This window comes from Talpa occidentalis, unplaced genomic scaffold (assembly GCF_014898055.3).
Source record: "Talpa occidentalis isolate TD23 unplaced genomic scaffold, MPIMG_talOcc4v2.1 talOcc4.317, whole genome shotgun sequence".
Lineage (NCBI taxonomy): Eukaryota > Metazoa > Chordata > Mammalia > Eulipotyphla > Talpidae > Talpa > Talpa occidentalis.
The window spans coordinates 6597-34332 of NW_023603374.1; the positions used below are offsets into that span (position 1 = coordinate 6597).

The following is a 27736-nucleotide window of genomic DNA, read 5'->3' on the forward strand; positions in this document are numbered from 1 at the left end:
TTATGGATAAAAATGAGGGTGATGGTGTACAGCAATATATAACGTGTCTTTAAATCCAGATTCCTTTATTAAAACTTTTGATATACTTTACCATGAAATTTTACAGACATGATGTAAAATGGAAGATATAGCAGTTACATGTCAGGAAAAAATATTTTCATGGTGTTGTTATACAGTGTATTGGCTAATTCCAGGGGATCCTCATCTCTTACTGCTGACATTATCTCCAGTATTTGACTAAAACAAAACCAAACCAGATGATTAAATTTCCAAGCACATCTTTTCCACATAAAGATACAAGTTTAAGTATCCTAAACTTATTAAGCAGTAGTTTAACAGGTATACGGTTTTCAGCAATATCAACAGAACAGTTAAACTGTTAGGATACTTTAAAGTAATTAGAGACAGATTTCTGTGTTGTCTTGCATATGACTAGAGCCAAGAATCTGGTTAAAATAAGTCACAAGACCAGCCTATATTACATGTGCTACAATTACGGACTTTACACAGTGGAAGACTCCTTTTAAACTGTGGGTCAGAACACATATACTAGTAGGTCGTGATGGGCATTTAAAAAGTTTAAAGGAAAAGTACACTACACATGTACATGTGTACCGAGTCACACTGTAGGTCATATGGGAAGAGAGCCAAATTGTAAAGCCACTGCTTAGAGACCTTTAAAGATAGCAAGAAACTGCTGTATTTTCACTAGCTCAATGACAGCAAAGAAAGTTAGAGGTTAGTGGAACAATGGTTAAGGGGGGTTGGAACTTTCTCATCCGTACACTTTTTTCCCCTGAAAAAGATAGCTCAGGTGTCATCAATTTCTCTTTCTATAATAATAAAGTATATATTAAATGAAGTGACTAATTTTTATCTGACAGTCAAAATATGCTAAAAGCAATTAATGATACATTTTTCTTAGTAAATTACAGAATTTTCCTTTATTAACAACTTGGAATTAGAATTTACATGCATAGTAATGTGTAAAATCAATGTTTTCTGTCACTCAGCTCCAGTCCTTGCTCCACATTGACGTCAAACAATGACTGCTTTTAAAAAGAGAAACGATACTTTCCTGCTTAAAATCTGTCAGGTCCTGATAAAATCTAAACTAAGATTGGCATAAAAGAGGCCCTCACAACTGGCTTCATTTTGCCTTTCTTCCCAGACTTATCACTTACCTCACTTTCCTGTACATCCTACTTTCTGCCACACTAAATTCATTGTTTCCCCAGAGCACCTAGCCCTTCTGCAGTCTGTCTTTGCTCCTGCAGTCTGTCTTTGCTCAAGGTGTTTGCCTTGGTCTGGCATAACTCCCAAGTGTACTTGGAAACAGTTGAAATGTCACCTTTATTTCCCTGCAAGTTAGGTAGTTGATATGGCCCATAGATCCAGTCATACATTCCTATCTACGAGGGCACTACTATCTTGGACTTTAACTTTTATGTGTTTACTTGCTCCAGGATGGCAATTCTTAATCTTCCCTTGTTTACTTCTTTATCCAAAGTACACACAAGTACCAAAACTCATCTAGTGTAGCCTTAGTAGCTCGTACCTTCCTGACGTAAGAGCTCCAAAATGTGTTTCAAGGAACTTAAAATTTTAGGAGGAAACATAATAGATGGAGTTTGATTAAAATGGATTTGTAAATGAAGATTAACTTCTAATTAGTAACTAGAATTAGACTAGAGACACTGCTATTTTTGAAGTATCATTTAATACTTTTCAGTGTGCAAATGTTGGTTTTGCGAGCTCTGCCTATATTCAACTCTGGTATTAAGGATAGCAGCTGATAATCAAGCCTCTTGGTTCTTAATGGTCTGCATTTTAGAAGCACTTTAAAATTTTGTCATGTAAATGTGCAGTCAAAGTCAACAGCTTAAGGCAATATAAAAAATTGCCTTAAGCAATATAGAAAATTACAACTGGTTGCAACTATATAATGCTTTAAAATGACTGCTGGAAAAACATTTCTTGTTTTTAGTGTCCTGTTCAATCTCCAAGGAATTATTCAGACATACTGTCACCTGATTGAATTTGCAAGTTATATTTCACAAAAATTAGGAGTGATTCCTTACTAACCAGAATTTAAATATATTCCTCAACCCTGCAGTTTTCAAAAACATTTGGTTTTAAAGTCTTTGCCAACACTAAGTTATTAAAGGAAAAGAATCATTCCAATATTTTTACAGAATAATTCTGTAATTTTCTGTCTTGTGAATTTTGGATCTGGCTCTTCTAACCTGTTAAAAATTACTGAAAGATGATGCATATGCAGGAAGTTACTACAGTCTAAAAGCAAGAATTCATAATTTTTCTAAGTGTGTTATAAATATATCTGGTTGCCTGAACTGATACAACATATATACTGATATGATGTAGATCTAAATTATGTTTGTACAAACAAAAGACGCTGAAAAGGTGTAAGAAGCTTCTTAAAAGTCATAAAATGCCCCACTGTTCCTTGTTACAGGAGCCCTCTTCACATGTGCTATGTATTAGCATAAACGATACACTTTGTGGGATGAGTGGGAAAAGTAAATTTTACAACTTCTCTTTTTGTCCAGAGGTTTAAAGAAGTATGTTCTTAGGTTATTCATGTTCTCCAATCATTGAAAATACATATGTAATCAAAAAGGTCACCTGCTAAGATTGCAGTTTTGTAATTAGCAGGGAAGCTACAAGGCAAGAGAACTTTTAAACCAAGTGAGGTAAGTTTATGGGTAGCTTCATGATCTTCCCCTCTCCTACAAATTGATAAATAACCCAAATCACATCTTCTCTGGTGTGATATGCCACTTGGATTGAGAGGCTCTCAAAAGAGGAGCTGAGCTAGAGGTCAGGGGTAAGTTCCTCTACATCACTCATTACGTGGCGGTCTGATCTCCATTTAATATCAACCACCTTTAATTCCCTTGAATCCACTGACATTTACTGTTGACTTTAATGTTTTTTAAGACCATAAAATCAAAATACTTACATTATATGGCAGGGCTCATTTCTATCTTTCAAACAGTGCCTGTTTTCCCACTTCTTTTTGTGGGAAATGAAGTCTTTACGTATTTTGATCCAGCATGTGTACTTTTGACTCCACACCAAGGTGCATCTAGGATTAAGCAAAGAAGTCTCTTATCTTTAAAAATTACTGTTAAATTAAAAAAAATCAAATCTATAACTTCTAACACATACTAAAACTGCAACAAAAAACAGCACAGTGCTAAAAAGCACGATAGAATCTTGATTGTACAAACTCAAGTGCTTTACAAGACTTTTATTTTTTTCTGCTAACATCATTGATGGTGTGTGGCGCTTTAGAAAAGGAACCTAAAATACACTGTGATAGGAAAACATTTAAACTCTGCCTTTAGTGAATTTGAGAGTGGCTTTAGGTGCTGACCTATTTTTCTCATAAGGAACTACAATTGCTTACACATTTTATAAGCACACTTTAAACAAAATCATTTCGTTTTCACGACTCCCTAAGAAGTCATTCTTATTTCTACGTTCTTGATTTTACTAAAGTCCGTGTATATAAGCAGAGTCTTTTGTTCCAGAGTTTAGATAAAAATTTTACCTTCTAATCTTTTATTGAGGGCAACATTATCTTTTAAGTTTAAAGTCTTAGACTAGTTTGATTTAAATTTCTGCATTTTATTTAAATAGTATAGTAGAATGAAGCCATTACAAAGAAGACTGTTAAAAAGCAAACTGACAATAGATCTAGAATTCTGAGGTAAAATGCTTAGTTAAGAGGCCTAGTTTAACCATAACTACAACCTCCTTAGTTTCCACATATTAAGACATCCGTTTTTAACTGCCTAGTTGAGTCAAACTTCTAAATTTGAAAAAACTGCTTGCACAAATATTTTTCCATCAATTGATAACACTGTCCAAGTTTTCTGAAAAGTGTAAAACTGCTGAGGTTGAGCATATTAATTGTTGACTTTACTCTTTTCTGTCTACTTGAAGAGGAAAATCAAGGTTCTAAAACCAAACTTACCTGTCTCAATCATTAGTCTTTCACTAGGTATTGACTTCAAAACTTCCAAATTAGCCTCAGTTTTCAGTGAGCTTAAAAAAAATGGTATTTACATATTAAAAGGTAAATTTAATGAATAACTTTTTCATATTATAAACTTGTCTAAAAATTTACAAAACCCAGATCCTAAACAAACCAACGTGTCACAGTGGCGCGCTACTTTAGGAAGTGTTTGTACATTCCTATCCGCAGAGAATGCAGATTAAGAATTCCAACTGGGGACTGGCGGGGTGGGGAGGTTGGGGGGAGGATCCAACTGTTTATGTTTACCAACTGCCAATAAATTCTATCAAATCTAAGTAAAAATTTACCTTTCTTGAAAGAATTTGCTTCTCTGAGTAATTTGCCTAACTTAAAAGCCCTCACTAGCTGCCCAAAGAGATGGGCCAAATATAGATTCACTGGTATGAAGAATCAGTGTTAGAGGCTCAAAGTTTATGTTTCATGAATCACTAAAGAATTTTCAGAAAAATCACCTTCACTGTTAGAATTATGTGTACGGGTGACATTTTTCACAATCTTTTGAGTAGCCTGCATGGTGCACAGAATGAAAAAACATGGTACAAATGTGAACCCTGTATGTAGCCTGTGGCAGAGAACTAACCCTTTTATCTGTCAAACCAGGTGACCCAAAGACCCACACACAAAGATACTTACTGTAATATGCCACTAAGTTCTAGGATGGTTTGCTAGATGTTGTTAGATGTTGTTAGATGACTAATACTGTCCTTATGTTACATTTTAACTTCGCCATGTATTATAATTGTTATGGGAAATTTCAGGTACACATACAATAATCCAGAACCCCAAGGTTTTTTTTTTTTTTTTTTTTTGTGGGACCCTCGTCGGCCAGGGATTAACCCACGCTGAAAAGGCTGCAGGCAGCCTCGCAACCCAGCACTCAACCACTGCACCACCAGGGAGGCCCCAGAACCCCAAGGTTTTCATCAACCAGTCCCACCAAGTATCAACCCCTGGCAGATTCTGTCCATCCACTTCCCCCACCCTTTCATATTATCTTGAAGGAAATCCCAAAGTATAGTTTCAGCATTTCAATGTTTATTTCAGGAAATATTTCAGCATGTATCTAGGCATTAAGGACTTTTTTAAAAAATATATAAGCACAATGCTATTATGTCTAATAAAAACCCATCTCTTTTATCAATATATCTAGTATTTGAAGTATTTCAATGGCATACATTCTCTCTAGGTTTGAGGATCCAAATGAAGGATACATAATTGATCAAGGTTTGCTAAATCCACTGATCTATCAAGCTGCAATTTTTTTAAAAAAAATATTTATTTATACAAGCACTGGGTACAGTCAGAAGCGTGGGAGGGTGAGAATTTATCAGAGCCAGAGCGGGGAGCAGAGCAGGCAGAAGGACCGAAGTACACTGCTGAGGGGAGCAGCGGGCGGCAGAAAGGTGTCTGCGTGCCAAGTGGGACCCTTGCTGGCAGCCGGGGATCGAACCAGCGCTGCAGTGGCTGCAGGCAGCTTCGTAGCCCAGTGCTCAACCACTGCGCCACCAGGAGAGGCCACAAGCTGCAATTCTTTCAATACCTTCACATTTATTTTTTGAAGAAACCTAGTTGTTTGCCTAAAGAGTTTTCCAGTATTGATTTCAGTTCTGTGCTTCAGTTTGACAGGTTCCTCTGTATTCTTATCAAGAGAACTATAGTACCAGAGTCTGGATCAGATTCAGGCTGGAATTTTTTGAGGGAGGGCAAGACTTTCACAGATGGCAGTATGAGCTTCTATCTAGAGGCATAAAAAGTCTGGTCATATTTTTTATGATGTAAGGCAGCCAAGCCATGGGTACCCAATACAAAAACTGCAAAATTTTGATATAATTCTATCAATCCTCCCATCTACTAACTAGAATACTTCTATAAAAGAAAAATGTCATCTGCCTACTATTTAGGTATCCAGTGGACTCTATAGGGGTAAAAGCATTATGTCTTTATGTTGAATGTGCTGTTCCCCAGTTTCCTCCAAAGGTGCTAATATTTGAACACTGACATACATTTTTCATCTCTGAGGAGCTCTAACTTATGTTTTTTGTAGCATTCTGTTCATTTAATGAATGGTACAGCTCAAATCTCACTACATCAGGTTCTCTTTAAAGCTCATTTCCCTTATTAAGTGTTTCCTTGGTTTCTAGTTACTTTGTTTTTTTCCTGCCAGTTCATCTCATTCACCTCAAGGTCCTTGGCTATCAATTTATATCAACTTGGGTTGCCAGTGTTGGGTTTCTTCTTTTTTTTTGTAAACAGGACTATACTACAGCCAGGTCTCTGTGTAGGTTTCTTACTGGAAGCAACTTGTAGGATGGGGCATGCTGTGTTTAAGGGTGAGAGGGCAGAGAGCTAACTGTGAGGCTACTGGTTCTCTTCATGCTTCCCTCTGGAGCAATGTACTCATTCTAAGTTTTGGCTTCACTATACAGTGTTCAGTTTTTTTGAGAATTATTTTCCCTTGAGCATAAATTCTTTCTGCTTTAGCACTTTGTCTATGGGAGGGCGTACTGGTGGTGATACCTTTCTTTAGGCCTTCAATCACTCTATTTTGGTCTATTTCTCACTAACTCTATGCCCAGAGCCTCTGAGATTTTTATTGGCAAAACTTGCTATCTCTGAGCCTCTTCAGTGGGTGAAATCTAAGCTCTCTCTCCAAGTTTCACTTGTCTCCCAGAAATCTATCAGATATTTCTCCACTAGCAAGCCTCCAGCCTTTTTCTTTCCCCTTCTACGTTTTCCTTTCTCCTATTTTATTTTAGTAAGATTTTAGGAATAATTTTATTTTAGTAAGATTTTAGGAATGGGAAGGAAATATGTGTCTAGTTTGGCTTAAGAAGCAGTTTTCCCCTAGGAAAAAATTATCTTATTTTCAACCATCTTAACACTTGGTCAGTACACACACACACACACACACACACACACACACACACACACACGTACGTTTGATACGGATACTAAATTTAAAACTTGTCACCAAATTATCAAATACAGGCCTGCAGAGAGATACTGAAGACAAGCAAACTAATCCACTTACAAAGTTCAAGGAAAAGGAAGAACCAGGCATTTAAATAGGCTGGGCAAGGCAGGGAAGTGAAATGGGAATCTTTTGAAAAGTCAGGGCAAAGACAAGATGGGGCTCTCAGATTACTTTCCAGTGAACTGGTTCAGAGAAGACTACTTCTGCCCCCAGCCCTGTCCTGAGAGAGGGTAGAGTGTAGTCTCTGGAGAACGAACCAGAGACTGGAGGAGAGAACAACAGGCACAAAGACTGGGGCTGAGGCATGGGGTTGCAGATTGGAGGCGGTGTACTGTGAGATCTTCTCTTTGACCCCACTTGCTCCAGAACACAGGTACTTCAATGAGTCCCCATACCAGTTTTCCCGCGGAGATCAGAGGCACCCTCTCTGGAGAGACAACCACCTCAGAAGAACCAACATATGGACATTTCGGGACCTGGTGACAATCGGTTGGCAGCTAACAGTCAGCCAGTTGATGGGCTCTCTCATCGCAAAGCTCCAAACAGCTCTTTTCTCTTTTTTTGAAATATTCAGCAAAGAGCTGCCTAGCAGGGCCTCCCCAGTGGCGCAGTGGGTTGAGTGAAGTGTAGCACTGTGAAGCTGTCCGCAGCCTCTGCAGTGGGGTTTTGATTGCTGGCCAGCCAGGGAGATACCCACATGGCACGGCAGACCTCTCCTGTCTTGCCTGCTGCTCCCCTCAGCAGTGTCTTCGGTCCGTCTGCCTGTTCTGTTCCCTGCTCTGCCTCTGGTGAGTCCTCTCACCCTCCCATGCCTCTGGCCTGTACCCCAGTTCTTGAATAAATAAATCTTTTTTTTTAAAAAAAAAGAGCTGCCTAGCAGCTGAAGAAAGCCACCATCATGACTGAGACAAAAGGATAAGGGGACACAGGAAACATAAATTATTATTGGGCAAACAGAAAATAACTTTTAAAAACTAATTCATATCTTTAAGGAGATGAGAAGATGTTGCATATACCAAAGATTATGGTAATAAAAAATGTTTAGGGGCCTCCTTGGTGGCACAAGGGGTTAAGTACCACACTATGAAGCAATCCGTAGCCTCTGCAGCACGAGTTCGATACCTGGCCAGCCAGGGAGCAACCCACACGGTGTAGCAGACCTTTCCTGACTCTCCTACTGCTCCCCTCAGCAGTGTCTTCGGTCCATCTGCCTGCTCTGTTCCCCACTCTATCTCTGGTGAATCCGCTCCCCCTCCGCATCTCTGGCCTGTGCCCCAGCTCTTGTATGCATAAATAAATCTTTAAAAAAAATTAATAATTAAAAAATGTTTAGAGATTGTAAACAAAAGCTGAAGTTTCATTTAAAAGCCTGCAAAATGCAGCACTCTAAAGTAGAGAGAAAAGAGAGACATTGTAGAATAAAAATATGATCGGAGTCAGCCTGAAAGTGTCAAACAGAAGAAGAAAAAAAATGGAGACTATTTCCCAGGGCCTACAGATGAGCCTTTAGCTGGCAACAGAAATGCAAAACGAATGACAACTTCAGTGAAGCTTGATACAACCAGAGAAAAAGAACTAAAATCTTCCACAGGAGAAAAAATAAGGAAGTCACAAGGAAAGGAATAGGAATCAGAATAGCAACTGACTTAACACAGGAGCATAAAAATGAAACACTAACTTTTCAGAGAAAATGATTTCTAATCTATAATCTTTTGCCTGGAAAAAATGTCAATATGAAGTGGAAGTGTTTATTTTTTCCTTTCATTAGCTCTCCAGACAAATTTTCAAAAGGAAGAATAAAATAAATTTTTTTCAAACATATGTTTCATCTTTAAAAAATGGAATATAAAGGACCTAGCAGCGAAGAGACACTAGTTCAAACAAGCAGAAAGATGGAAGGGTCTCTATTAATGGAACTATTAGATGATCTAGACAGCTTTCCTTGTGTGGAAAACAGAAAAAGGTATTTAACTGAGCTGTCAAAAAATGTGAGGAGGCTTCATGTTTTAAAGAAAGCCAAGTAAATAAAACATATGTTACTGCAAGAAAATCAGAAACTGGCAAACCTTATGGTTCAGCAGTCAATAATATTTACAGACATAATGAAAACACTGAATATACATATAACCAAAAATTCAGGAATAACTACAGTGGAAGGAATAAGGAGGAAAAAATAGGGAGGGGCAGAGTGTAGAATATAAGAACTTAAATGCTCATATACCTTAATTTATATAGTGGTTAAATAGCAAAGTGGTTGCCTCTTGAATATGAGAAATGGGTTGGAAAGACTTTTATAAGCCCTCTAATACTACTTGACTTTTTAATACTTATGCATATATTCCTTTGCATATTAATTTATAAGTCACATAATTTAAAATATGAAAAAGTATCCAGAACATTTAAAAGTCTGAATTCTATAGCAAATAAGCAATTTCATGATTCTATTTTTTAAAGAGATCTTAGTAGAAAATTATGTCATCAGAAAAGTAATAATTTTAAGGAAATAAAACCAGTGAGGGGACACAGTTTACTTATGAGCTACGCTGACATCTTGTAAAGACTGGTAGAAACTCATCAAATTATTTGGAAGAAAGTGAGCCCAGGGACCCACCCGTGCTAGCTGACTGAATTGGGCACATGAGGTTTGGTGTGGTTATAATTGCAGAAAGGTCACCAAATGAGAAGCCAGAGGACCCTGGCTTCCACCCTTGTAGCTATTTTATACCAGCTCCTTGAATTCAGTTTCTGGGCCTACAGAGACATACAAGATAATCATGTTACAGACGACCTCTTCTCCATCATCAGACATCACTTATGACTATGTACATGTTAATGACATGATCAAGAAAGTTTTAGTATATGTGCTGCTGAACCGAGCACTTGATCAAGAAAGTTTTAAAGGAACAAAATGAACTGAGAATAAGTTGAGCTGCTAACCTTAACACAGAATATTTTCCATTAATGGAACACAGGATAGTAGTTTATAATTTTCAAGTTTTAACTTCTAATTGTCATGTACTATTCTTACACATATAATTACTGACATTCTTAGATCAAGGTCAATGCAAAACACACAGAAACGTCAATAAAATAAATTTAAATCTTCTATCAGCAATTCACTGCAAAGTTTTTCTTAAATCTGCTAAAATTAAAAAAAAAAAAAACAATTTAAGAACTTACCAACCATTAAATCCTACATAGAGATCCAAGTCAATCAAAGCAGCTGCTGCTTCCTTGCTACCATCAAATGAATGCACCTAGGGACACAGAGGTAAGGTATTATATAACCAGGATGCTTTAACATTCTAAGCCTTTTTTAAGAGTTTATTAAAAAAAAGTGAGAGAGAGCTACAGATACATTAGGGATTTTTGGACCACAGGGTTTCAAATACAGTAGCCCCTAAAATTTTTATTTTCTAGTCAAATTTCACAGTTAAAATCTGCCATCTCCAATGATCCGAGACAAGGAGTTGGCTAGCTGGACTTTCTCTCTGGCTGTGCCACGTCCCTGCACCAGCATTACCAGAGCACCTCCAGAGAAAGGGGCTGGAGGTGGGAGTCAGATTATTAGGCAACAAACATGAGGAAAAGTTAGAAATATTATAAAGCTATTTAAGATATTTTTAAATGTAGTTTAATTTTCCTGTTAGAAGATACTTTTTTCCTAGAAAAAACTTTTTAGAGGCAAGTTTTAAGATCTATAAAAAGGTTGTGAGGGGCCTTCCCTGGTGGCACAGCGGTTGAGCGCTGGGCTGCGAAGCTGCCCGCAGCCCCTGCAGCGCGGTTGGTTCCCCGGCCACTGGCGAGGGTCCTACAAGGCGCGCAGACCTCTCCTGCAGCCCGCTGCTCCCTCAGCAGTGTATTTCTTTGTCAGTCTGCCTGTTCTGTTCCCTGCTCTGGCAAATTCTCTCACCCTCCTGCGCTTCTGACTGTACCCAGTGCTTGTATAAATAAATAAACAAATCTTAAAAAAAAAAAAAAAAAAGGCTTTGCTAGAAAGTCACCACCAGTCACTATACAATTATTTAAAAAAAAAAAAAAGGTGGTGAGAACATTTACAACAGGTCTAAATATGTTAGTATCAATTCATCAGGCAAGGACTGAGATGGGGCTTCTCCTTGTCATAGAGGGGTGAAAGTGCAGTTCCTCACATGTTGGATGTACTTATGTAATCAAGACAAACAAGTGTGTCACATTAATACCAAGTCCAGAGAATTGTTTCTCAACAACGATGAAAACTGCTGCAGAGCTGCCCCTCAGCACTTCCAGTGACAAAACCGTGCCTCCATTAATACAGAAATTATTTTATTTTAAAGATTTATTTTTATTTATTTATGCATACAAGGACAGTGATGCAGGCCACAGCTATAGGGGGTAAGAGGATTCACCAGAGACAGAGTTGGGAGCAGAACAGGCAGACTGACTGAAATACACTGCCGAGGGGGGCAGTGGGCAAGACAGGAGAGGTCTGCTGTGCCCTGTGGGTCAGCTCCCTGGCTGGGGATGGAACTCATGCCAGTAGCGGCTCCCTGCTATCTTTTTTTTTTTTTTTAACAATTTTTTGAATTGCAAATATTTTTTATTTTTTATTTATTTATTTTTAATTTTTATTTATTTATACAAGCACTGGGTACAGTCAGAAGCGCGGGAGGGTGAGAGAATTCACCAGAGCCAGAGCGGGGAGCAGAGCAGGCAGAAGGACCGAAGTACACTGCTGAGGGGAGCAGCGGGCGGCAGGAGAGGTCTGCGCGCCATGTGGGACCCTCCTCTGGTGGCCGGGGAGCAGCCGGGGATCGAACCAGCTCTGCAGAGGCCATGGGCAGCTTCGCAACCCAGAGCTCAACCGCTGCGCCACCGGGGAGGCCCACTCCCTGCTATCTTGATAGTGCTGAGACTTAACCCCTTGCACCACCAAGGAGGCCCAATATTGAAATAATTTTAAATGTGATTCTTCAACAAGTATTTCAGAGAATTATTCTTTATTTCGCAATCTCTTTTTTAATTAAAATTGAACCCAAGTTGGATTGTTGTTGCTGTTATTTTTTTTAACTATTATAGAATCATCCAATTTAATTCTTATTTAGAAATAAAGCAAATGGGCTAAGAGGTAAAGACTGAAGGCTATTAAGTGCCACCAGTAATTCAAGGGCATTAACGAAAGTCTCTCAGTTCCCAAGTGCAATTCCAAAAGAATAAGCTGGCCAGTATGCTACAAAGAAGTGCTCAGTAATATCAACACCACAGCAACACAGGAAACACACATCACTTGTAGTATAAACATTGATGCAGATGCTGAATAAAAACTTGAGAGACTACATAAAATGTCAAAGCAACACAACATGGGTACACAGTAAAGGCTTGGTACTGTTCCTCTTTCCTTAGCTGGCACAGTATAGAGATTTTTTTATAGCTGGATAACAGCTTTTTTGCTGGAGATCAATGAGGCTCTCCTGAAGATAGAAAATATGTATTTTCGAGCATTTTCTGAGGCAGATTTTCAGAGGCATTAATGATCCAGAAAAGATGAAAAAGCACTAGCATGGCCACTTGAGTTAAATGGTGGGCAGATAACACTTAGGGAAACAGCTCAACGCTAATGACTGAAATGACCCTACAGAGAAAGGCTTATTAGCACAGAAGCAGCAAACTACAGAAAGGAGAGGCTCTAGATCACTGAGGTAATAGTTTATGAACAGAGTTGACAAGAAATTAAGAAGGCAAACCTGAAATGAATGTGAAAAATTTTAAAATACTACTAAAATTAGTTTATATTTTTGCTCAAAATTTAATTTGAAGAACATTTAAAGAATGGCTGGTAGAAGAGGCAGAGAAGAAATATCCCATGCACTGTTAAAATGTGTAGGGGTAAATCGATGGACTTTCTTATGACCAGAATTCTGTACTCAATTCTTGTACTCCAAACAAGTAACTAATTAAAAGTATGATTTATGGGGCCTCCCTGGTGATGCAGCAGTTGAGCGCTGGGTTGCGAGGCTGCTCGCAGCCTCTGCAGCACCAGTTCGATCCCCAGCTGCTCCCCAGTCACCGGAGGAGGGCACACATGGTGCACAGACCTCTTCTGCCACCCGCTGCTCCCCTCAGCAGTGTACCTCGGTCCTTCTGCCTGCTCTGCTCCCTGCTCTGGCTCTGGTGAATTCTCTCACCCTCCCGTGCTTCTGACTGTACCCAGTGTTTGTATAAATAAACAAACAAACAAACAAATGAATAAATAAATCTTTAAAAAAATAAAAATAAAAAAATGAAAGTATGATTTATGTTTGGATGACATCTGGCCCAGAGATCAAACAGTAAACTTACATGTACTTCAAATGAGAGAAAGCCTTAACAAATTTACCGTTACATGTGAATTACTTTAGAGGCCAATCTTTGTAATTACCAAGATGCTTTCATGCATCATACATTAAAAACAGCTCTTATACTGGGGCCTCCCTAGTGGCGCAAGGGTTAAGCACCATACTATAAAGCAATCCTCAGCCTCTCCAGCACGAGTTCGATTCCCGGCCGCAGACCTCTCCTGTCTCGCCTGCTGCTCTCCTCAACAGTGTACTTTGATCAGTCTGGCTGTTCTGTTCCCCACTCTGTCTCTGGTGAATCCCTCACCCCCCGCATCTCTGGCCTGTACCCCAGCTCTTGTAAGCATAAATAAATCTTAAAAAAAAAACAAACAAACAACTCTTACACTTACCACTCCACCTACACATCGATCTCTGTTTCTTTTCATTATGTCTGTGAATTAAAAGAGAGAACTTTCAGCAAATAGCTTGATTTCTGCAAAATTTTTAAATTCTGAAAAAGATTTTAGCTTTGACTCACCTAAGAATTCATCATGTGAGTTTCGACAGTGAAGAAACATTGGCAATTTTGTTTGTTCTGAGAGTTCAAACTGTTTTTCAAAATATCTTATAATGCAAAAAAGATTTCCTTGTTAAAATGTTATTTTAGCATGAGAAATACAATTACATCGAGTGATTTTTTTTTTTTTTTTTTGGGTTAGAGGAATTTTATCCTCTAGAAATTAGGACAGAAATGTAGGATAAAATTAATTCAGACATTTAAATACATCAGGCTTATTAGTAAAGCCTTTATAACATAAAACTTCTAGAAAGGAATACTTTATTTTCTGAAATTACAGATTTTCAGAAATGTTATTCATGGGCCCTTGACTGTCATCCCGTTACAAAGTCTGTTTGCCTCAGGAGGCTGACCTTGAAAACAGACAGAAACGGAGGAATGATGACTCCCTTCCTTCGGGCATAACCTAAAAACTATTACAGACAACTGTTTTTCAACTTAAATGTGAATATGTGAACTTTTAAGGTTGAGTGAGCCCACCTACATGAAATTCAAGAGATATCAAGTGATAATCCAGCTGTTAATCACACAAATGTCCTTGAAAAACCCAGCAAATAATATACCACTAATAAGCGGTGATAGGTTATATAAATGGGAGGCCTGAAAGAGAGTCCACAGTACATGACTTTGACCCTTCCTCTGCCCCCTGGTTATGGACCTTCATACTCCGAGAACCTGGAGGTTTAAGTCTAGGGTGTGACATGTTCCCTAGTCAGCCCACTGCTCACTCACTGTGTACATTTTCAACTGGGCTGGAACAGCAGGATCTCCTCTGTGGCAGGGCAGGGGAGGGAGGAGAGGCGGATACTTTTGGTATGCATAATCTGAAAACTCCTTTCAGGTCACCCACTAGCTTAATCAAGATCATATGACAAAAATGGTTAATTATTAATTATTTTGACAGAATTGGACAGTATCTTCAAAGTGAATTTAAGAGGAGATTCCTCCTTTGTGTTTAAGAAACTGAGCGGGATGAAGATTTGCCTATCTAAGTGTCTCTAGGAATAGATAATATACCTTGTTCATATTTTTGTATACTATGTTCTAGCAGTTTCTGGCACCTAAAGTACAGATATTTGTTGAGTAGAAAAAAATAACTAAATTAACCACCTTTAGAACTTCATTTTAATGTTTTACCATCTTGATAATTAAGACATTATTTTTGAAATTCAACAAAATGCTCAAGTTTTAAATCAATCTCATGACCTAATTTTATTTTCTGTGTGGAACACTGACCCAGGAGCTCCAAGCGAAGGCGATGGGTTGGAAACAGTCTCTAAGGCATGTCATCTAATATCTACTGCGGGTACAAGATAGTTTTTTAGCTTTGGTGATGGTTGCTATAATCCTCTTGGAGCATCCCTTACTCTTGAAAGGGTTCATGTACAAATGCATTAATTAAACAAACAAACATACAAAAAAAAGGCTCTATCTTGTAAAATTATCCTTACTTCTACCATTAAAATCAAATCAGATAGTTTATCAGTTAGGGAATTATAAGCTTTTCAATATAGAAAGTGAAAAACAGGAAATCCTGATGCTTAATCCAAATATATACTGAACTGATAAAAGCTGTTAATAACCATGCTTAAGATTTAACAATAATTTCTAAGGTCAAATAAATTTCCTTACTTGAGCTGAGTATCTTTGGGACAAAACTGTAGTCGGTCAAAATCTTGAAAATAAAAAGAATCTGTAAATAGTCATGACTCAACAGGACAATCAATTATTTTCACACACAGTCTCCAGGCTGCACTCACCGAGCCCACACTCCCCTATGGCTACCACCTTCCCCTTGTTGTTTTCAGCAAGATTTAGCAGCTCCTTTAAGTAAAGATCAGGGTTGTTCTTTTCAAATTCATCACATCTTGTAGGATGACATCCAACTGTACTGAAAAACATGTCTAACACAAAATGTCTTAGGATTATTTTCAAAGTATTTTCCATATTTATATTTAATATGCAAAATACTATATATTTAATATGCAGAATACCAAATTATTTCAACAGCTTAATTTTTAACAGTAATCATCAACGATTCAAACTACCAGATTTGCATTAGATTAATCATATAAAATTTTTTGGAATACCTTAACAAAGCTGTGACTATGAAAACTGCCTTAATGTGTGAATAAAAATAATTGAGTCAACTCATTCCAAAGCTTGGTATTTACTGAGCTAGAGAGAATAAAAAATGAAGCCATTACTTGGAGAACAAAATATTATCACCTAATTTTATTTTTTATATTGGCTGTTCATGTGACTGTCTTGTTTCATGTGTCTAATATAATAGTTAAAATGCATTCCCTTTAAAAAGGGTGATTTAAGTGATGGGAGAGGGGATTGGTTTTTCTAATAACAAAGCTCACTTATTTAGAGGCCAGACTTGGAGAGTTTTGACTGTATGGAACATAAATGTGAGGTCAAAAGCTATTTTGAGTGGCTTCAGGTAACTTCCCCTGAACCCATGGGGAAGGCACAGAGCCTTCCTCGGGACCCCATGCAGATGTTTACGTGTAAAGGGAGGCAGAGTTTTTAAAGTAGTGAGGGCACAGGTACATGGAGGGGGGAGGACAAGAGATGAAAATGGAGATCTGAGGACGTTTTAAAGTACCTGTTTGGCGATAAAAAGTATGGAAAAGAGTATTTTTATGTATTTCAAGAGATTCTGGGAAGAGGATTATTTTTACGATCTGAACCACTAAGAAAAAGTATCAGCAGACCACGAAGAGTAGTAAGTATTTAGAAAGATTTCCACTAAAAACCAGTATTTTATGAATCAGTATTTCAAAAAATATTAATATGGCATGCCTAAATCCCCAGTATATATAGCACGAGACATGCAAAAATAAAAAGGCTAAAAAATTTAAAAGCAGATTTAAGTTATTTTATGTATCTAGGATTCCTTTAGGAATCAATTCCAAAACTTTATTCTAGACTTTAAATACAAAATGAACATAAAGTGAGCATATGAAGGACTATATATTATATTACTTGCATTCCTAGGGCTTTACAGTGTCTGGTCTGCAGAATCTTTAATAAATGATCTTTTCACAGATTAAGTTAAGAGTTTAACAGAAACACATTACAAAATACAAAAAAAAAGGGGCCTCCCTGGTGGCGCAAGGGTTAAGATGCAACCTGTGAAGCTATCCGCAGTCACTGCAGCATGAGTTCGATTCCCGGCCAGCTAGAGAGCAACCCACATGGTGCAGCAGACCTCTCCTGACTTGCCCTGCTGCTACCCTCAGCTGTGTACCTCAGTCAATCTGCTTGTTCTGTTCCCCACTCTGTCTCTGGTGAATCCTCTTACCTACCCATACCTCTGGCCTGTACCCCAGTTCTTGTATGCATAAATAAATAAATCTTTCAAAAAAAATACAAAAAAATTCTACATCAGGAATATCTGAGACTAAATTATCTACCAGGTAAGCAGTTAATTTCCTTTAACTGAAATTTTAAAATAATTTTTTGTTAAGTACAATGAGAGGATTTTATTTAAGCATCTGGTATACCAATGGGCACTTTGAATTTTTTCATTAATTTTTTTCATTAGATTGAATTTTTTCATTTTAATCAGTCTGTTAACAGTCTGACATCGGTCTGTTTTCCTGTTGTTTCTACAGTCACTATCCATTGTATTGTACCTGAAGTAGCAGTCAGAGAGACTTCTTCAAAATAACTTAATTCTTATTTTTTTGGTAAAAGTAATATGAGGATACCATTTGTTTGTGCCAAATGCAGTGCGTCTTTACTCTCTTGCAGACTTCCACCTGTAATCATAAACTGAAAAAGAAAAAAAATAAGCTGACTTTAACCTGGGCATCATCAGTTTCCCAAACATGGCTTCCTGTTGCTTTTTACCAGAATGTTTTTCCCTTTTTGACTATCACACACCTACCCTTTAAAATTCAGCTGAAATACCACCTCTTATGTAGTGGTGCCTGACTTCTCTACACACACGCAAACGCACACAAGTATACATGCATACACACGCACACAATCACATGCATGTCATGTAGAATTTGCCACTCCCCTATTAAAATGTACCTATATGATGTCTCTCATTCTAGATAGGAGTTCTGTAAGGACAGAGACCATGTTTTAGGCAGCCTGAAATAACTAAAGACCACTGAATTTAGAATTCTGTTACTCTTAATCAGTGATTCAACAGTGCTGACTAATTCAATAGTTTTCCCAGTGTGGTCCAGAGCCACCCGAGCATGAGAGGTCAAAACTATTTTCTTAAGATGCTGTTTGTCATTTTCACCCCATTCTGTCATTGGTGGGCAACGAGGTATTCCAGAGGCTACATGTTGTGTGACATCACAACATCACAGGCTGACTGCAGAAACAGAAAGTTCAGTTGTCTTCTACTAATCCAGACATTAAAGAGATGTAAAATAATTCCACTCGTCATTAAATTTTTTTGGTTTGGCCAACAGACATATGAAAAAATGTTCAATCACTTGTCATCAGGGAAATGCAAATCAAAACTACCATGAGATACCATCTCACACCAGTGAGAATGGCACATATTAAAAAAACTAGCAACAACAAATGTTGGCGAGGATGTGGAGAAAAAGGAACTCTTCTGCACTGTTGGGAGTGCAAACTGGTCCAACCACTATGGAGAGCTGTGTGGAGATTTCTGGACCTACTAAACATAGAGCTTCCATATGATCCAGCAATTCCACTCCTAGGTATTTACCCAAAGGACACAGAAACATCAATTCCAAAGAGCACCTGCACCCCTATGTTTATAGCAGCACTGTTTACAATAGCTAAGCTTTGGAAACAACCCAAATGCCCAAAAGTAGATGACTGGATCAAGAAGATGTGGTACATATATACCATGGAATATTACTCAGCATTCAAAAAAGATAAACACATGCAATTTGCAGCAACATGGATGGCGCTGGAAGGGATCATGCTCAGCGAAATAAGCCAAAAAGAAAAAGAAAAATACCGGATGGTCTCACTCATAGCAGGAATCTAGAAAACTTAAATAAGGGACCAGGAAAATGAATATAAGAAAGTGAAAATCAAAATCAACAAAAACTATGAACCAGAGACACTTTTTGGGGTGGGGGCGGAGGGGAAGGATTGGGTCAGAATGGGCGTTTGCAATTGTATGGGAATATAAAAATAAAATTTAAGATTAAAAAAAAAAAATTTTTTGGTTGAAAAATACTTTTCATAAAAATGTTTATATGATGTTTTCTGTTACATACAATGTTTTCTGTTACATATGTTTTTTGTTACTTTTAAATGAATTACTAGACATTTAAAAATTTCCTGAGTTTTAATTTCCAATATAGTGTATATCAATAGCTAAAATTAACATAAACAAAAGCTCTTTGGGGTCCTCAATAATAAAAGGAATGTGAAGGAATTCTGAGAAGAGAAAGTTTGAGAATCTCTGGGTTAAATGATGGATCCTTTGTAGGAAAAGTTATGGCTCAGTCAAAGCAGTAAATGTCTATAGAGAGAGTTATTAGATGCACTAGTGGTGAAAACGCCATCTTTTGCTAATATGTTAAAAGGAAAAATAACCACTATAAAGCTTTGTGTTATGGTGACTACAAAGGCAGTTCCGCTTAAATGCACCTTCTAAAGCAATGATTATGGCACGCTGATGTATACTTTTAAGCCTTACTTCAAAATATACAAAATATAGGAGGAAGTACAAATGATAAACAGACATTTTCACATAGTAACTTAAACTTTTGATAGACTTTGAGTTACTATCAGGGAACACACAGCCATAAATAAATTCTCCACTGCCTGTAAAACATAGCATTAAAATATTAACAAAAGTATAGGGAAAACTGTATTGTTTACTACCTATTTTTTAAATACTAGACCAGTTGCCCACATCCAACACTTCAGTTATGTAAAATAGTTTCTAATCAAGTCTTTTTTTAACCTAACTTTTCAAAGTAGGTGAAAAATCATTAAGACCAAAGAGTGTAATTTCGTCTCCCAGTTTACAAGTGAGGATGATGATAAGGATGATGGTGGAGGTGGTGATAGAAAGATGGCAGCTTCCACACAATGGAGGTTGATTATGCCAGGTGTAATACCAAGTGTACTGCATTCCATATTTTACCTACCCCCCCCCAACAATTCTATTAATTAGATTCTTCTGTTCACTATTTACAGATGAGAAAAATGAAGTCTAGCGAGATGAAGCAGGTTACAAAGCTGTGAAGGATGAATTGGGAAACAGAAGTCAGGTTTCTGATGCCACATCTGTGCTTGTAACTACTTCTATGGTGCTTATAACTGCAAGGTACTGAATTAAATTTTAATTCAGAACTCATCCAAGTAAATTTCACTTCAGTTCTGTCACTTCTAAGTTGATGTTGCATGCAACTAGAAATGTGAAGATTAAAGTATTCTTGGCTGAAATTTAGGAACTTGGTATAGTTTGAGTTTGCAGGAAAATATTTTATAAACTGACTTACCAAACTGACTTATAAATGACCACACCATAAGAAATTACTATTGTAACTTTAATCTTTTCTTATTACTTGTACATAATGACTGATACTAATTTTGGAGTTGGAGATGAAAGAACTCATTTAGTCAGCAGTGCCATTATTTAAAACTGATATACCACATTGTGGAATTTAACCTTATTTGTGTGTGTGTGTGTACATGTGTGGGCTAGTTTGCTATTTTTAAAGAAGCAGCTATTCTAATAATGACAGTAAACTAATATTCATTTGCTTAAGAGGAGGAATGTCCCCAATAATCAAATCATCATTTTGAAAATAAAAGTATCCTCTCGGTCATAAATGGTATACCTACACCATAAAAGCTAAACTTAGAGAGAGATACATGTCTTTTTATGACCACTTAATTCTAACATGCTAAATGATGTTATTAAAGAAGCTTGCTATTTCACATACGTTTTTAAAAATTTTCGGAGACCTTGTCATTTATCATTATTTCTGATCACATGGAAGAACTACCCATAAGGTCTGTGTCAATTAAATTGCTTTGAAGAGAATATCTTGACATTTCATTTCATTAACTTACTAATGTCACTATGTTGACAGTATATCTCCAAATACCAAGTGTGGCAATGGCTCTTTCCCTTCTATTCTGCAGTATTTTAACCAGAACTTATTATTAAAAGCTCTCAAGAGTAACAAAACTGAGTTACCTTTTTTACACCAATCTGGACAGCTCTCTGTATTATATCCTCTAAGTCATCTGTAAAATATAACCCCACATTAAGAAAACCTGGTAAATAAAATTTACCCACCCTATATTTAACCACCCTGTCTTGAAATAAAAATTCATGGTAACAACCACATTTATACATCAAAGTCAAATCAAAACTAATTGATGAATACTTATATAAAAAAAATAGAACTAGTGATAACTTTTTAAAAAATCCATAGAAAGCAAACTAGATGAATAGTTATTGATTTAATTGCATTTTTATCCAAACAGGGGAAACGAACAAAAATTAGGAGGTTCAAACTAGTGGAATTTGCTTGGTATAATTTAAATCACTTGCCCTGACCTTGAAACTTACTGGTATTGTATTTTTTTTAATAAAAATAAAATAATCATTAAGATTGTTTATTTTTACTAGGACTTTTTGGCATGCATTTGTAATGCCTCCTAAAAGATAATATAACATTTATTTGCAAACTTCAGTTAATGCTATATTTTTATAATTACTATTCCCATTAATTTTTATTTTCCTTGCCAGTTGCTTTTTATTTTCCCCCAAAATTCACTGTTAAGTAAAGTTAAACTTTTCTCAGGAGATCAACACTAATTATTAAGCACGGAGAGGCCTAAGAAATGGCTGCCAAATGAAACAATTATATCATAAAAATTTATTAATTTCACATTTATATAGCACAAAAAATGTGATCAACATTCAATTACTATTCTTTCTAGAGTAGCTAAAAAACTTCTTTTAGACAAAAAAGCATCCATCTAGTAAACTTATTTATACTAAGGCAAAAGAGTTTTACTCAATGTTATGAATTAGAGGACTGAAACTGATCACAATGAAATTTCACAAATGTGTATAGAAAGCATGAAATCTATTAAGTGCTAGAAAGGCAAGAAAAGCAAAATGTAAATTTTCAGTGGTCTTATAGTATCATATATGTAATACATAAAAACATCATCTAAACTTCCACTGGAAGCCAAAGCAGTAAATTTTGAGGTAAGGCTTATGAGAGCTAACATTTACCTTTCTTCTTTCAAGTGGCATCTAACACTCCCTATATTCAGAGCTTTCACTAAGTATCACCTAGAGACATAGTAAGATTTGATTTAGTAGATTGAAATGTACAATTCCACATCATTCAGAATCACAAAATTTTCTGTTTGCATTTATACAATAACAAGTATAGCACTTTTCTGAGGCAGTATTCACAGGCTTAGTTATTAGAGACATTCTGCTTTCAAAACTTGTCACCATCATTTCCTGCTTAGTCACTGCAAGTGACAAAAGAAGTCTTTTAAGTGAACTTGGTGTTATATAAGTATAAGCTATTTTCCTTCTGGCTAAGCTTTCCGTCAGTCCTTGAGGTACTACTGCCTCTCCCCACCCACACCATGGCTATCGAGGGCCAGTGTTACTTGGGTGGAAAGGGGAAAGGAACGACACAGCAGCACACGCCTGCCTAGTCACGCTGTCGTTTGTCACCTAGTTGGAAATGTTTTTTAAAAAATAGATTTTTGAATTCTGTACCCTACTGCTCAACTGCTAAAAGACTAATTAAAACATCAATTATTGTTTGGCTTTTGTGCAGATGGCTACAATAGTCTACATTCAATATTATAAACCCCTACAGACAAAAGAGGTGTAATTAACACTTCGTTATAACAGTTACTGTATAAATGTTCTCTCATAGTTTATTAATATATATTTATGTTTCACTTTGTTTATAATTTTATCCAAGATGCTTAAGTCTATTAATATTTCAGTTAAAGAACAGATTATTCTTTTTAAGCTCTTCTTGAGGCACAACATTTATCTTCATGGAGAAATTATTTAGCTTAAAAAAGGAGACATTTACCTGGATGTTTTTGAACTCCCCTATAAATCCCTCTGAACATAGGATCTGTCAAGTTGATACCAATATCTGTGAAAAGCAAAAGTAAAATAAATGACTAATCATTAAGAGCCTCTATTTGAAACTATTTTAAATAAAAACTCTTGTTGCTGAAATAGTCATTCACACATTCATAAGCTCAAACAACATCTAAGTGACTACTGTTAGTTATGGCGCGGATACCTGGTATCCAAAGGTGAGTAAGATATAACTCAAGCACTCAAGAAACTCACTACAGACTTGGGAAGGCAGACCCATGAACAGGCAATCTAGAACTCTTACCAGTAGACACTGGCAGCTGCGGGACACAGACTAGGAACATCCTATTTAGTTGGAGAGGTGCCCCAGAGGGGCATCCAGAAAGAAGGGATCCCTGAACTAATCTTAAAAGAGTGCCCTGGAAGAAGAGGGGAAACTGCAGACAGAGGAAGCAGCAAGAGCAAAGTATCCAGGGTGTGAAAGAGAACAGTGCTTTGGAGGGAGTCACTGGCCTTTCCAGCTGCTGGAGAGACTTGAAGGGAGGGAAAGGTCAGACTCAGCGATGTTACAAAAATACCACACACAACAGGAGGCAGTGAAGGCTTCTGGGCAGCGGACCGACTAGCATCCTGGCTCTCTCATCCTGGTGCCTTTGTGGGAGGTGGGGTATGAAGAGCAATGGAGTGAGGATATCTCGTTTAGAAATAGGCAAGATCTCATATTTGCAGTGAAAAGAGCCTGAATTAAGGTACTGCAAGTGGAAATGCAAATCATTTATTTCCTTTACTCACCAATTACGTGTGAAGACCAACTCTGCCAATACTATGTAAGGAGTTAGGGGCCTGGAAATGAATACATACCAACACCTGGTCCCTGCACTTCAAGAATTTAATATTCTGTGTGGGAACTATAGATGTAATCTGTATTTGTGATACAATAAGCTTGAGTGTAGGCAACACAAGGCAAGAAATGTTTATATCCTTCACTATTGAATCTCTAGATGCTAGCACGCTGGCTAGCACGCTGGCCGGCACGGAGCAGGAGTTCTACACACAGCAAACCTGTGGAGCATCATTATGTGCCCAGGAGCACAAAGGAGGGGCAGGAAGGTAAGAAGCTAAGGCTTCTAAGCTGGCAAACAGAAAGGCCACCCTACAGACAGACGTGCATAGGCACAGACTCTATCTTCAAGACCGAAAGGCATTCACTGTGTCTGTAGAGCACTGTTTCTCAATTGACTTGTTCTCAATCAATACAAAGGGGCCTAGGAAAGATTCACACTGATCATCTGAAAGTATTCCACCTGTGAGCAAGTTCTAGGAATTACAATAAAATGGAGAACTGAAGTTCTGGAATGTGAATATGTTTTGGAGTCAAAATTTCTGCACTGCTGAGGTGCTTTGTCTCCACCACTAGACTGTGAGCAAGTTTTTGCTAAGGACTGATTCCTAGCATTTAGCACAGTAGGTGGAAGACACAGAAGAGATTCAGTAAATATTTGCAGAATGAATGAATAAATCACCAGGCTGGCAAGAGAACTAAAGACAAAGAATAGGAAATAAGCCCGATTATGAAATACGATCAGAAGCACTAACCAGCCTGCTTCCAGGGACATGGGGCAGGGTAAGAATCCCGTTAAAGAACACAACTACAGGTAAACCTTACATAGCTGGATGGCCCTAGGAGGAAGTTCCTACTACTGCCCACTGCTCTCTCACAGGCTCACTTCGTGGTGGTGAGGAGGCTGCTTGGATAGGAATCACCTAAAGCTTTGCTTCTCAAACTAAAGGGTGTTCCAGACAATATATAACACATTCCCTGGAGTATCAAATTTACTTTAGAAGATTTAGAGGATAAAATACCTTTTTAGCTTAAAAAGGGCACTATATTATTTCAAAGGTAAACAAGAGACATCCACACACATATTGCAAATGCATCAAGATCTACACACGATGGCTGACATCCCTGTCAGTCCTTCTTCTGTGTCCTTAAGTGAACTTTTGATGGATGAATTTTAAAACACTGATGCTTTGAAAAGGGAGGCTCCACTGCACCCCAAATCCCATCACCTGACAACGATAAAGTATAGATTGTTATTGCTATTACAGATTGAAGACATTTACTCAACAAAGTCAAAGAAATTAGCTGCAAGTATAACCTGGGACAGAAAGTTGAGGTAGGTGTCCCCCCAGAGGAAAAAAAAATAGTTCTGCTTCCCCCATCCCTCACCCATATTTGAAACATGGTATAGCCACTTGTTAAGTGAAAAGCAGGACTATAATCTGGGGTAGTCAGTTGTCCTAAACCAAAATCTAAACCTGCTTTTGTAGCACAGGTTTAATTTTCATGCAATTGTTTCATGAACCAATCTTCTATGGGTCTAAGATGTTTTTCAAAGTACTGTTCATGACAGAGAAGTCAGTATAGTGGGTCAGACCCTGGCCAGGGATTGAACTGGTGTTGCAGTGGCTACCGACAGCTTCATAGTTCTGAGACATAACTCCTTGCGCCATCAGGGAGGCCCATGTCTGCGTATTTTTATGTGTCTGTATAAATATTTTACAAAATTAAGGAAGGTAAATTAACAATGGTTAACTTCAGGAGAGTGGAAGTGAAGGAGCAAATACAAAAAAATTATTCCCTTAACTTCTGTAGTAAGTTTTTTCTAGCATATTTGGTTTAGATTTCTTCATTAATTTTCTTATCACCTTACCACTAAGGCAACATATTATGCTGCCCAGTCATTCATACTTATTTAGTGAAACAGTCACTGTATTAAACTCCTGGGAAACAAAGATAAATAGCACTAGGCATCTGACTTAAGAGTGTGGTGTAGTGGGAGAGGCAGCTAAATAAATATTTAAAAAACGTGGAATTATGAAATCTTAAAGAACAAGGGAAAATCAACCAGGCAAGAGGGTAATAAGACACGAGAGGCAGAGAGGACATTATGGCCCCAAACTCTCACTCTAAAACCTTATCAGAAGCAAGAAAACAGCACCTCCTGAAACCCTGAAGGCAGAAGAAAAATGCAGTTGAAATGAAAAATGTTATTTTATATAGACCACTCTGGAAGCCATATTGAGGTCAGATTTAAGGATACATGGCTTGAGACCTGGATTTAACTTGATACTACACACACACACTTTTCTATAAAATTAATGCCTTTTTTTTCTGGGGTGTTTCATGGTTCTTACCCCACATCCCCCACCAATTACATCACAGATTAGTGTGGAGAGCCTGCCAGACATCACACCTGAAAAGTATCTCTAATGAGGACTTACCCCTCAACTCCACTTCAGTTTTCTCCACAGCGTTTCATAAATTCTCTGCATTTGCTTTGTCTGTACCAAAGTTTGACTGGACATACCTCTGCTGTCTGAAAACGGCGCCATCAATTTTTCATCGTTCCACAGTACTTAGCACAGTATTTGTGGAAAACAAAAAAAACAACTGTGCCAAACAACTCTCAGATATAAGCTATTAATCCTAACCTCTCTCCTGAGTGCAGACTACATTTCCAATTATCTACCAGCATCTCTACCTGGACATCCTATAAGGATGTCATTTAACCTAATCCAAATAGATGTCACTACATCTCCACGGCACTGCCAAACCAATCACGCTTCCATCTCATATCCTGGTATTTACCCCAAACCATAGTCATCTTTGTTCACTGTCCCTTACCTGCCCTATACATTCAGCTGATAGGTGCTGAGTACATACACATCTCATTTCTCTCTCCCATTTCCACTGCCTTAACTCAAGCTCTACACGGCTTCTCTGCCTCTCCCTGTCTTCCACAAAACCCACACAATCGCTGTCAAGAGTACCTTACTAACGCACACATGTGACCATCACTTTCCACTTTAAGGTAGTGATAGGCTCCACGAAGACTAGGATCATGCAGTTTTACCCCAAGCTGTGTCTCACAGTCCAAGCTTGCGGGTAGACAACTGGCACACCATGAGTTACTGAACGAGCGCTCCCTGTCAACAGCCTTCAGCAGAGCTCCACTCTACATGCAGTAAAACGAAACTCAGCAAGACCTGCAATCCCAAGTCACCTTTCCAAGGCTAGCTCGCACAACCTCCCCCCGATTTCCCTAAGCGCCTGGTAGTGAACATGCTTGCTCCTCTGGCTGCGTCCGGCATCTCCCTTTTGCTCGACTGATGCTGAATGAATTCTTCTATTTGCCAAGTAACAGAACTAGTTTTTTCCTACTGTGTCCCGCAGTTTTGTCACCAGATGGGGCGACGCCAGCAGAGCAGGGGACGGGTGCCAGCGCCACCAAAGGGGTGCGGTAAAAGCAGGACGGATGCATTCATTTTAGGGCCCCCTCGAGGCCGGGCAGGGGGTGAGGTGCGGGGCGATGGCGAGTACCAAGGTGATGGGCCTTTCTGGTCTTTTCACTTCCTTTTTTCCATTTTTATTGAACACGACCATATACTGAAAAGAACATAAATCAAAATTGCTCAGTTCATGAATTTTCAAGTAAGCACTTCCGTGACGCCAGCGCCTGGCCCGAAAGCCACAACATCGCCATTACCCAGAAGCCCCCGCTCGTTCGCCCACTGAGCGCCCTTTCAACCCTTAAAAATTCGGACATTTCAAGTCCCAGGCTCTGTGGCCACAGCGGACGAGGCCTGACGGGCAGCAGCAGCGCCTAAGGCCCGGAGGACGCTCTTACCTATAAACTTAAAGCGACTCATGACCGCGGCGGCGGGTCCTGCGGGGCGGAAGCGGGTC

The 27736-nt window shown here is 38.1% G+C and overlaps 1 protein-coding gene across 1 annotated transcript; it reads right to left on the bottom strand.

The window, feature by feature from the left end:
- Positions 1–46: 46 nt before the first annotated feature.
- LOC119256574 (deoxyribonuclease TATDN1-like) lies at positions 47–27736 on the bottom strand. The gene is given in 13 exon segments (XM_054700201.1): positions 47–237; positions 2984–3044; positions 3047–3109; positions 4004–4074; positions 10221–10297; positions 13747–13787; positions 13875–13960; positions 15546–15588; positions 15674–15817; positions 17636–17699; positions 21088–21137; positions 22973–23038; positions 27678–27736. Coding segments are annotated over 13 exon segments (891 nt in total). The 5' UTR covers positions 27700–27736; the 3' UTR covers positions 47–134.